Source organism: Urocitellus parryii, chromosome 6 (assembly GCF_045843805.1).
Source record: "Urocitellus parryii isolate mUroPar1 chromosome 6, mUroPar1.hap1, whole genome shotgun sequence".
Lineage (NCBI taxonomy): Eukaryota > Metazoa > Chordata > Mammalia > Rodentia > Sciuridae > Urocitellus > Urocitellus parryii.
In genome coordinates, this window is record NC_135536.1 from 147,201,711 (window position 1) to 147,214,052 (window position 12,342).

Sequence of the window (12,342 nt, forward strand, 5' to 3'; positions counted from 1 at the left end):
CATGGGGTATTGGAGATAGCTCTGCTCAGAACACAGAAAGCTCATTCCCAGAGGGAAGAGAGAGGCCTCTTTGTTGACCTGTGAAGGTTATTGAAAGCTCCCCACCAGCCTGAAGAAGGACAAGCTCACAGGAAGGGAGGAGGGCTTCCGGCCAGATGCACAGGGCAGGGAGCCTGGAGAGTCAGGGTGGAGCAGAACTTGTGATTTATCCCTGAGTTACAGAAGGAAAGGAGGCCGGAGGAAAGAAAGGGCAAGCTGATAAACACAATCCACCTGTGACAAAATTCTGACTAGAAGGAGTAGAGGTATAACATTTATTGTTTTCCATATTTCAATTTTTTTCTCCTAAGTAAAAGCTATTTACAATGTGAGGGAAAAGACTGGAGAAAATGTGGACAGATATTACTCTGAAGAAAGTTTGGTTTGCTGTTTTGTTCGCCCATTCTTATCATCTGCAAATCAGGTGTTATCGGTCAAAGATGTCGAGGTTCCCAAAACATGGCAGCAGGAAACATCTTACAGTGTGGATTCCTGATCACTAGCTTAACTTGCTCTCTCGGATTGGGGAGAAAAGCTGTGTGATCTGGGACGCATAACTAACTGCCTCCCCGACTTCACCTCCTCTTCTGTTCAGAGGACATAGGGGACGTCCACCCAAGATGTCAGGGAGACAGTGGTGCTGGGACTGCCAGGCCTTCAGCCAAGGTCCAGCTCTCATAAGTGACTGCTCACTACTCTCAGAGCACTCATGACAGGGACACGTTTGGAGACTCGGCACCAGGCTACTGTGGAATTCACCCATCTTGTCTTTAGCTTTGGCCTTGTTACTCGGCTCAAGGGACCACCCTTGTGGGCACAGTCTAGCCATTGAGAGGGCAGTGAGTGGTCTGGGTGGAAGTGCCTTTTCTTCATGCTGGGAACAACTTTCTTAACCCTCAAAACTCATTTAAAAAAAAAAAAAAGTCAGGTTAGGGTTGTGGCTCAGCAGTAGAGCACTCACCTAGCATGTGTGAGGCACCAGGTTCAATCCTCAGCACCACATATAAATAAATAAATAAAAGGTATTGTGTCCATCTCAACTAAGAAATACATATATATTTTTTAAAAGTCTTTCCTCCTTTGGGAATGTCCTTTCCCTGCAATGTTCAGGCATCACTACCGAGCAGGCAGAACCCAGGCCCACCCAATGGCATAAAGGGGGGACCTTGACCTCTGAGATGTGCCCTAGTTTCCAGAGGCAAACGAGGCCCAAAGGTGATGTCCTCCTCCAAGGTCGTTATATTACTTGGAAGAATATACCAAGCATGGGTGAGGGAGGCGGCCCCTCGGCCACGGGGAGTTGACCACATGTTGTTGCTGATCGCAGGAACTACACGGTGGTAAACACTGAGAAAGGCCTTCTGGAAGTGCAGAGGATGACCTGTGCCGGGATGAAGATGAGCTGCCAGCTCAAGGTCCAGAGCTCTCTGTGGACAGCCACTGAGGTAAACGTCTACCTACAGAGCCCCCCCAGAGCAGGCTCTACCAGGGTGCAGCCTTCGGGGGGACTAGATACATAAAAATAGAGGATGCCCACATCAAGGTGACTTTCAGGGAACCCCAGGTCATCCTCAGGCCGTCCTCAGAGCAGTGCCATCAGCCCCAAGGCAGCAGCAAGTGAGCAAGGAGCTCAGCCCCACCTGCTGCTGGTAGCCAAGCTCAGGTGGAGAGTCAGGTGTAGACTCAGCAGGAGGAGAAACCCAGAAGGTTGGTGACATGTGCTGGTTCTACATGGCACATCCTCTAAGCTCTAAGACCTTTTTCCTTCACGTCAGGGGAACCACTGGAAGGCCAAGGAGCTGTCTTCTAAAAAACTCTGGGGAGAAATGCCCCAAAACAAATGCTCTGAAGTTATGGTAGGGGATAGGTTGCTACCATCTTTCTATGTGATGTTTGAAAATATGTTTCAAATACAGACCAGATATTTCCAAAATAGTCATGTCACACTTAAGCCTTGTTCATTTCAACTTTAAGAATTTATCCTAAGAAAATAAACAAGACACACCCACACACTGAGAAATCTATAAGAATACTCATGCCCATATAAGTCATAGTAGTGAAAACTTAAAAGAGTTTCTCTGACAACAGATTTTCCAAATTACAGTACACCCGAAGGACAGGCCATCAAGAGGCGCTCCAACATCATCCTTCACACAGGAAGTGAGAACGAGGGCTCTGCCTTGGCGTATTGTCATTGTATTGTGATGCCACTTTTGTCAGTACCACATACGTACACAAACATCCACGGAAGACCCACAGAGGTGCTGTGTCCCATAACCCCAAGAGGAATTTCCTCTAAATAATGGATTGGGGGCAATTTTGTTATCTTCTGGACTATTCTGTATTTTTCAAAGTTTCTACAAAGAGCAGAAATATATAAACAATCAACCAGAAACCCAAGTTAGTTTTTAAGGAACAAAGGAGATCCCTGAGGCCAAGCACACCCTGGTAGGAAATGGTAGTCCCTTCTGCCCGGGGGTCTCACAGTGGGCTTGTCTGTCTCTGCAGGACCAGAAAATCTACATCTACAGCCTCAAGGGCATGTGCCCCTTGAACACACCCCAGCGGGCCTTGGACACTCCAGCTATTGTCACCTGCTTCTTGGCCGTACCTATTATTAAAAAGGTGAGTGGGGGGGGGCGGTGTGTGAGCCTCTGACTTTCCCTCCCTGTTCAGGTCTGCCTCCCACCTGTGCTGGACTGGGGAGTAGTAGAGCCACACCCTCTTGGATCACCTAGCCCTGGGCACATGGGCTTAGTCCACCTTAGAGACACTGGTGGCTGGCTATCATTAGCATAGAAAGCCTACTGTCCCCAAGCAAATGCCACAAACCCTGACTCAGGGGAAGTGATTTTGGAGCAAATGGTGCAAGCCCCCAGATGCACATAGGCCCTTGTGATGGCAGTGACATCAGGAGTCTCTTCTCCACCAGCACTGGCCAGTACCAGTGACCATGTCCCGGCAGGTCCAGCTTCTCACCTATAGGGCAACCAGTTCTGCTCCCCTCTGTCTGCCTCCTCTCAGCCTCTCACTGTCCACCCCAGACCTCAGTTCTTCTTTTGCCCAGGGTGGCCTAGCAGACTCATCTCCTCAAGCTCCCAGGCCTGACCAAGTGGTGCTCTCCTCAACCCAGGCTCAGCCAGCTATGCCACACCTTGAGCTATCTAGAGACCCCCCCACCCCGCTGGCTTCCGTGACCCTCCCCACACTGCAGCACACTGTGCTGGGACCTCTCCCTCTAGCCTCTGCCAGGAACAGTCTTCCACACACACCTCTTCTATACTCTCTCCTATTCAGTTCTCAAAATCGCAGGGGCCATGACCCTCCGACAGAAGCTGCGCTGTGTGAGAGGCAGCTGCCTGGCTTTCCCAGGTTCTGTGGCCCTCTTGGGATCCAGGCACTGCTCAGGCAATTCTGACTCCTCCCCGGGGACCTGTTTGATTCGCAGACACACTTGCCAATGCATGCATTTCCTGGTGTCACTTATTAAAACGTGTTGACTGTCATCATTCCATTCCAGTGTCCTCATCTGTAAAATGGGGATATTAAGAGATAGTGAAATGGATCTCTGGGCTTAACGTTCCCAGAGCTCTAGGCGGGTGCACTTGGAAATTACGACCCCCTGACAGTTGCAAAATATATGAGTTCTCTCCACCCTGCTCCAGTTTCATTTCTTTAAAAATGAAGAAGAAGAAGAAGAAACAGGTATGAAATGAACCTCAGGATCATTTATGACTGTGGCCCCGTGCCTAGGGCTGGGCAGCTTGGCCTGTACCAGAGCACAGGAGAGCAGGACACAAAGCGTTATTGAAGGCCATCGCTGGCCAGAGCCCCAAGCCAGGGTGCCACCTCCCACACGACCAGGGGGAATAAAGCCGGCTCTGTGCAGAGCCTCCTGTGAGGGGTGCCCGCCCTCTCAGAGGCCGTCCTGCCCGCGGCCACGCAGGGCAGACCCCTGCATTCTTGCACGTGCACGTTCTCACCCAGCCAGGACGTGGCATTCACCACACGGGCCAGGCTGAACCAGGACTGCAGATAGAACTGCAAGCCTGTTTGCCTTGGCCGCTTTCTAAAATCCTTCCAAAAATCCCGAAGGTGGATTTTGATAAACTTTCTTCAAGCTTCTTTCCCTGGATGTTGAGTCCCAGGCCAGTCACTCGGTTACCTTGGACAGCCCAACCCCCTGACTTGCCCTGACTCCCAACAAAGCTGCTTTCTGCCGCTCAGCTCACCCTCCCTGGCAGGAGGCCTGGATCCTGCTGCGTCCTGACTCTGCCTTTGTTCTGTGGAGCTCTGCTCACCCCTGCTGCCCTGGGGAAGCCTGGGGTGGACCCATCATTCAGCACCATCCCTGCAACATGGACCTCTGCCCAGAGACCTCTGCTGGGTGACTGCAGAAGAGGTCATGCTCCACTGCAGGCCTGGGGGAACCCTAGAGACCCCATCGATGTCAGCAGTCCCGTGGGCATTTCAGAGGAGGAGTCAAGCTGGAAATCAGGCCAGGACATACTTCTAGGAGAGAGTTGAGTTGGGAGGGATTTCTTCCAGAATGAGTTCAGCAAACATGTATTATCCACTTGAAGAGAAAACTCTGTGGAGTCCCAGGGCCACAGAGATGGATGAGACAGCTCTTCTCTGTGCCAGGCCAGTGCCCAGGGGACAGTGGTGGGCACAGGGACGTGGTCTCTGCTTTCATGGAGGATGCTGCCTAGCGTGGGCGGACCCCCAGGATGCCTACAGCTCTGTCATGTTATTAAGCAGTGTTCCTAGGAGGAGGGCACCATGCTCTGCCTCTCAGGGAGGTCTTGGTGGCCTCAAAGAAGAGGCAGCTCCCTGCTGCTCATGCTGCAGGAAGCTAGCCCCAGCAGGGGTGGGTACGTGGTCCAGCTGACATCCACCCGCACTTGGTCATGTAGGCCCTGCTCCTCTGCGGCACATCCTTTGCCATAGGAAGGAGTGTGGGGGGTGGCTCTGCTGGGCTAAGGCTGCACCTTCTCTGGACCCTAGCCTAAAGCTTCTGCTAGCAACCCCAGCCTTTCTAAGAGCTTTGCTTCTCTGGGTGCATTAGTGGAAATAATGTGCCCACCTGGGGCAAATATAAAATGAGTCTGGTTTGCATTCTCTTTCCTGGAATGGAAAAGGCCTCATGCGTCCCTGTCTCCTCCCCACAGAATTCCTTCCTGGTTCTGGCTGGCCTGGCTGATGGCCTTGTGGCTGTGTTTCCCGTGGTGCGGGGCACCCCGAACGACAGCTGTTGCTACCTGTGCTCCCACACAGCCAACAGGTCCAAGTTTGGCATCCCTGACGAAGACACACGGCAGAACCCCTACCCAGTGAAGGCCATGGAGGTGGTCAACAGTGGGTCCGAGGTCTGGTACAGCAACGGGCCGGGCCTCCTTGTCATTGACTGCATAGCCCTGGACATCAGCAGGCGGCTGGAGCCCTATGCGGCCCCCTCAGTTGTCATGTCAGTCGTGTGCAGCTCAGATTGCAGGGGGGAGGAGGTCGTCTGGTGCCTGGACGACAAGGCCAACCTCTTGGTCATGTACCATTCGGCCACCTACCAGCTGTGTGCCCGATACTTCTGCGGGGACCCCAGCCCCCTCAGGGACATGTTTCCAGTGCGACCCTCAGGCCCGGAACCCCCGTGCAGCCACACCACCAGCCTGAAGGGGCCCGATGGAGACTGCATCGCAGACGTGAGCATAATGTACAGCGAGGAGCTGGGCACGCAGATCCTGACCCACCAGGACTCGCTGACCGACTACTGCTCCATGTCCTCCTACTCCTCTTCCCCACCCCACAGGGCCACCAGGTCCCTCTCCAGCCTGCCCAGCTCCCCAGCCAGCTGCTCCAGTGTGCCTTTCTCCACTGACTACGAGGACTCCGACAGGCTGCAGGAGCCCAGTGCTGCCTCCGACAGGTCTGAGCATGACCTGACCCCCATGGACGGGGAGACGTTCAGCCAGCCCCTGCAGGCCGTGAAGGTCCTCGCTGTCAAAGACCTCATCTGGGTCCCCAGGTAAGTTTCCTGGTGGGGGCGGAGGGTCGCCATCCTGTGCTGCCACGGCTCTCGCTTGGGGGATGAGGCGAGCAGAACCCTGTGGCTTCCTTTAAAGATAATGTCCAGACCCACCAGGGCCTATTCTTCCAAGGAGTGGCTCCCTCCGTTTTGGAATCTGGAGTGATCTCCTTAGCAAATCTTAGAATGGCCACAGAGAAAAAGCTCATCTGCCCACTAGAGAGTTTATGGTGCCCTAAAAGGAGAGCCACAGTCAACTGTGATGGGGTTTCCCGCTGGGAACGTTCTTTATCTGCTTCACAGGCTGTACCTTCTCCGTAACTTAAAACCTTAGCAGAAACTGCACATTTGTTACTTGGCGGCCATGCCTTTCAGCACAACACAGCGCCATCCCCCCAGAGAGCACCGCCAGCCATGCACAAACACTTGCCCCTCTTGGTTTTGGTTTCTTAGGCGTGGCGGAGATGTTATTGTCATTGGCCTGGAGAAGGATTCAGGTGCCCAGCGGGGACGTGTCTTGGCTGTCTTAAAAGCCCGAGAGCTGACTTCTCATGGGTAAGGCTGAGGGAGGGGCTTCTGTGGGATCCAGGGGAGCGGTGTAGGGAACCTGAGGCCCCACCCCAGGTCCTGTAGGACAGCCTGATGTCCCTCCTGCCCTTCTGTTCCCATAAGTGAACACCATCCACCAACATAGCCACAGGTAAAACAGGAACAAGATGGGGTCCTCCAGGCAGCTCCCAGGAGCTCAGCAAAACCAGTACATGGAGCATTAGCCACTGGCCAGGGCCATCTTCTTCTGGAGTACCCAGTGTACCTGTAGATCAGGCACCTGGCTGTTGGGGTGGAGGGCAACTCCAGGGCCAGAGTCCAACTGCAATTGAAATAGGGATCTCTCCAGGCGATTCAAAGTATCCTTCCTGCCAAGGAGGAGAGCCCTGCCAGAGGTGACCTTCCTACCCATTCAGCACCAGGCAGGGCCAGATGACACAGGCACACTCTGCTCTTTGCATCTCAAGCCTGGGGGCAGGACTGTGAACAGGCATGTCTGTGTCCACCATGAGGCTGTCAGGGCGGGAAGGCCTGTCCAGAACATGGTCTCCACGGCAAGACTGGTGCAGGACTACAGTTTCTAGTGATGTCTGCTTCCTCACTTTGACTCTGAGGCCCCACACGGTAAATCTCCCTTGTGAAAAGCCCCTCCGTTCAAACGTATTTGTGTGGGCACATGTGGGTGTGTTTGTGCATACACACACACATGCACACACTGGAACACTTCCACGTCACATTGGTCCTGTTTCTATGCAGTGAGAGCAGAAATCCACAGGCAAGGGTTTTATTGCATCTGGAGCATAAGGGGCTAGAGAAATCCCTTTCAGTCTGTTTCCCCCAGAGCATGACTATGACCAAAGAGACATCCATGGCAATTCTACTCCCTTGTCCACCAACATTGAGCTTTCTCGGCGAGTCCTGGAGCCAGTGACCCTTGGTCAGTGAGTGCTTATAGAAGTGATATTGGGGTTTGATCCCCAGCCCTGGCCGAGATTTGGACAGAAGCCTTGAGCTGAACCAGTTCCCAGCTTGCAGGTTGGACTTCTGGGATCAAGTGGGTCTGCAGAGCCCAGCTCAGTGAACCTTGGAATTCCTGTCATTAGTGTCCCTTAAGTTTTACCTAGTATTCTTTTTCATATTCATCCCCCAAAGCTAGGTTTTTCTTAAAAGCCAGGTTATAGGGAGAAAGACCCTGGGCAGCAGCTCAAAGTCAGGACCTGGCAAGGCCACTAGGAAGTGGAAGGTTTCTGGACATCCTGATTTACAGAATGGACTCAGTGCCCAGCAAGGCACATGTACTGGTCACAGAAAGAGGATACACAGATAGTACATGCCTGGAGGTAGGCCACCAGCCCACAGAGAGACCACCAACAGAGGAAGTCCATGGGGGAGCTGCCCACTGTGGCCCAAAAGGAAACTTGTGCACACACAGATCATGCACAAAACCAAAAAATTATATACAGTTATGACTGTGGGGCAGCAGGCTTTCTACCTAATGTATTACCCTGTGTCCTCCAAGTACGTGGAAGTGCAGTGAGAGAAGGAAGAATCCCACTGAGCTTTTGGCAAGGGAATTGACAAGCCCAGACTCCATAGTGGGCCGTTCAACAGCAGGAGTTCGGGTCAGTGGTATTTTCTGAACACTTCAAGGTCAAAGAAGGCATGAAAGGTGCTCGCTCTGGTGCATCAGTGGCCTTCCAGGGTCTTGGTACCTTACAGATAATTTCCATTAGCATGAACTGCTGCCCTCAGCCCCTCGGGACTCTTCATATAAAGCTCAGTCTCCAGGCTGCAACCATGTGGGAGCATCCAAGCACATCCCAAAGCCAGATGGGGACACACACAACCCCCTTAGCCAGCTCTGTCCACTCCAAGGTGTGCAGGGTGATTGTACTGTCCCCCACTAAGTGGGGACCCCTATGGGTTTTCTCAGACCCTCTTTCTCTGCAGGGTGCTGGTGGACGCAGCTGTGGTGGCAAAGGACACCGTGGTGTGCGGCTTTGAAAACGAGAACACAGAGTGGTGCCTGGCTGTCTGGAGGGGCTGGGGTGCCAGGGAGTTCGACATTTTCTACCAGTCCTACGAGGAGCTGGGCCGGCTGGAGGCTTGCACACGCAAGAGAAGGTAATTCCCGTGGAAGGACCCAAGTGTGGAGCCAGCTGGCCCCAGGGGTGCCGCCTGAGCCCCCTGTCTGCAGCCCTCCCAGGATCCAGAGGACGGATGGAGTTCTGCCCTGAACCCTATGCTGCTAAGTGCTGAGAAGCTACCTGCCTGGCTGTGGTTTGGGAGTTCTCAGGTTCTGCGGGGCAGTTATCTGAATACCCTGTCCCCCTATTGCTGGTTTCAGAGCCCGAGGGAAGACAGTGGGGTCTGGTCAGGAGGGGCCTCCTCCATCAGCTTCCAGGAGTGGGGGGGACCCCATTCTAGGCTGGGTCCCACAAAGGGGGGCCAGGCCTTCCTGGCATAATGGCTCTCCCTGTCTCAGATGGAGTTACACTAGAGCCTCCCTGTTGAGGAGCCGTTCGGGGCAGGATGGGAGGAGGGCTGTGACCCCTGGCCCTTCCCCTGTAGAGACCCCAGTCACTCGGCCCATTTCCCAAGCTCAAGTCCCCAGAGCATGGGGCCCTGCTTGAGCGAGCTGAGATCAGGTATCTTTATCTGGGCAAAGTCTCTGTGTGAGAAACCCCCAGAAGGACCCTGGGCACAGAGAGTCGCCCAAGCTGGGGAATGAATGAGCTCCCTTAAGTGGCACGGCCGGAAAACCCCGTGCGAGGGCACCCGATGGCCTTTACATTCTTCTCCCACCAACAAAAGGAAGGAGAAACCTAGTCAGCAGGATTTGCAAAGGGCCCTGTGTTTATGCTTAGTAAGATAAACTTGGACACAGCTGAGCACAAGCCCTGTTTGTTTGCACATGTTTATCACTTTAGCAAATTAAGTAATATCTCAGTGGTCAGGCCTCTGGTTGTGAAATCACACGGTATGGGGCTTCTACCAAATTATGTATTTGCTCAACATTTACTGCACACGTGGACAGAAGACTATGAAAAGTGAAATTGTTAACCGGGGATGTATGGGCACGACAGGGAGCAGTTTTGTAAATCGTATGCACTCATATCCCCATCTTTGCCAAGACTTGCCATTTGAGACTGCTTGACCAGAGTGGACGTCCGAATGTGAGATCACATTCCAGCTCAAGGTGATGAACCTTTCTCTAAAATTAAATTAGAAAAGTCCAACTTATGATTTGTGGGGTGTGCAGGCAGACGTGACTCCTTTTATCTGAAAATAAACAGACCTTCAAGAATGAAACCGCGGTCTCTTGTCTGTTGAGTGCTTGGGACAGCTACACAGCTGGGTCCTTCCCAGCTCACTCACTGTCCCGGGTGGGAACGGACAGCCCGTTTTCAGCCCTCAGCTACCAGCTTGCAGGCTGCCTCATACCGGTGTCCATGAGCAGAGACAAAGACGGTCAGTCACAGGCCTGGGAAAACAAATCCCCCACTTCCCTTTACAAGCCTGGGCCAAGTCCTGGGGAACTGGAGGTCCATGCCTCCTGCCCACTCCACAGTCTTGCTCCATCCTGGCCTCTCATCATGGTCTTAGAGATCCCCATTCTCCCTCTCCTCTCTTCTCAGGGCCACAGCTGCCTAATGACCCCCCAAATGCAAACCAGATCTTGTATGTGCCCCACCCAGTGCCTGTGCCTTGTGTTTCCTGCAGCCAGACTACTTTGCCAGAACACCATCTCTCCTCTACCACCCAACCTACCTCTCCAGACTCTCTTCCTGACCTGGGTCCATGCTGGTGCGAGGAGAACCTACAGGGACCCTTCACACCATGGTTAGAAATTATGCAGAAAATGGTTCATGAACTTAACTACATAAAAAAATAGAAACTTAAATAGAAAACTTACCACTAAATCTGAAGGTGAGCAATCAAATGGGAAAAAAATAGCAACAGAAATGAGAGGTGAATAGCTCACTTATCATGTTTGAAGCATCTGTACCCCTTAATAGGAATGAGAAAAACCAACAGGAAAAAAAGGTGAAGGGTGTGAGCAGGCAGCTGAATTACTAAGAAATGCAAACAGGCCCATAAACATTAAGGCTGGACCTCACCCAACTGTAAGCAAAAAGTCATGATATGGTGCCATTTACCCACACATTGAAAAGATCAAAGGGCCAGCAATTATTTCTTGAGTATCTACTATCAGGCACTGTCATCATTACCCAGTGAAAATCACAAGAATATTGGGAAGCAAGAGAATCTGTATTGTGAGAATATTCTGTGAGACAAGAATATCTGCTTCCAAGAGCTCACTTCTCCTGGGCAGAGGTGGCTATGAACACACAGATGAAATCAAAGGCATGCTAGCCAATACAGTCAGGAAACTGGTAGCATACGGCCACATTTAACTGAAGCTGGGAAAGACTGGCATGTGGAGGTGCCATCTGAGACGGAGGCATTGTGTGGCGATCTCGGCAGCAGCTGAAAGGGGTCACATGTGCAAAGGCCCTGCAGTGGGACTGAGCTGACGTCTTGGAGAGATCATGAAAGTTGGTGTGGCTGGATCACAGTGAAGAGCGGAGCCCAGGGCCCACCAGGGACAGAATGATAAGTGTAGGTCTCCATCGCAACTACTGGCCGTTTTAAGCAAAACTGTTAAACAGTCTTTAAAAAGCACTTTGCTGAGTGGAGGAGGGACCAAAGAGGAGGAAGTCTATGTTTGGGGCCACCCATGAGAGGGTACTGTCACAGATTCTACCACAATTTGAAATGCACATACCCTTAGACCTCGCAGTTCCACTTAGGCATTTGATCCTGAAATATTCGTGAAAGTGCTCAAAAGTACAGAACAGAGATGTTCATCATCGCAGCATCGCTCCTGATGGCCCTGAACAGGAAACAACCAAAGCTCTCAGGAGAGAAGTTATGAAGTTTCTGTACGTGCAGCAGTGCGAGCAGCCTTTCCAGGAGGAGGCAGGGCTGACTGTGCTGGTCTGAATGCTCTCGGAGGCATAATAAGTGTGTTGGGTTTCTAAAGCAGCTTGCAGTGCAGTGCTGTTTACATTAAAAAAAAAAAAAAAAAAGTCTGTAGAGGTACGTGTGCGTGTGCATGAGAACTATCCCAAAGGATGCCTGAGAACCTGGTGGACATAGGTCGCCTCTGGGGAGGAGAATTAAGGGCTCCTTAGAGGACAAGACCCTTCATTTTTACTCTGTACCTTCCCCCTTGCACTCTGAGTTGAACGGGTGCCATTTCAGGGCGGTGATCCAGGCCGAAAGGGACTTCACCCCTGGACCCCAAGAAGGATGTGCCTAAGCATCAGTCTCTAGAGATAATGAGGAATTCCCTCTGCCCCTCTCCTGGGTGGACGTCTCTCCCTAGGGAGGGTCTGAGGTTCCAACAATCCTGCTGTGTCTGTCTGACCTTCGTGCTCATGGCTGAATTGTCACCATGCTGGCTGTCTTTGCGCTACAGGCACAGAGCCCCCAGTGAGGAGGATGGACACAGGAGGGGTCAGGTGTGAGGGGTTGGGGATAGTCAGCCAAGGCCAAGTAGCTCTGCCCCTGGTGAACCCTTGTCCTGCCAGGGGTGGTGTACAGCCCAGGTGCAGGGCCCAGGCCTTTGCCGACCGATAGACAACACCCACGTCTCCTCCCACCCACTGCCCTGCACCTGGAAAAACAGTGGCCTTTCTGACAACCACTCACCAGCAGGGCTGCCA

The 12,342-nt window shown here is 52.5% G+C and overlaps 1 protein-coding gene across 1 annotated transcript in view; it reads left to right on the top strand.

Annotated features, from left to right (window-relative positions):
• Positions 1–8,838, top strand: part of Lrrk1 (leucine rich repeat kinase 1) — a 156,086-nt gene extending 147,248 nt beyond the window's left edge. The window contains exons 30-34 of the mRNA XM_077799968.1: positions 1,367–1,484; positions 2,548–2,664; positions 5,211–6,061; positions 6,515–6,616; positions 8,561–8,838. Of these exons, the coding sequence (XP_077656094.1) occupies positions 1,367–1,484; positions 2,548–2,664; positions 5,211–6,061; positions 6,515–6,616; positions 8,561–8,738 (1,366 nt within the window). The 3' untranslated portion in view covers positions 8,739–8,838. The remainder of the gene's footprint in view (positions 1–1,366; positions 1,485–2,547; positions 2,665–5,210; positions 6,062–6,514; positions 6,617–8,560) is intronic.
• The last annotated feature ends 3,504 nt before the right edge of the window (positions 8,839–12,342 follow it).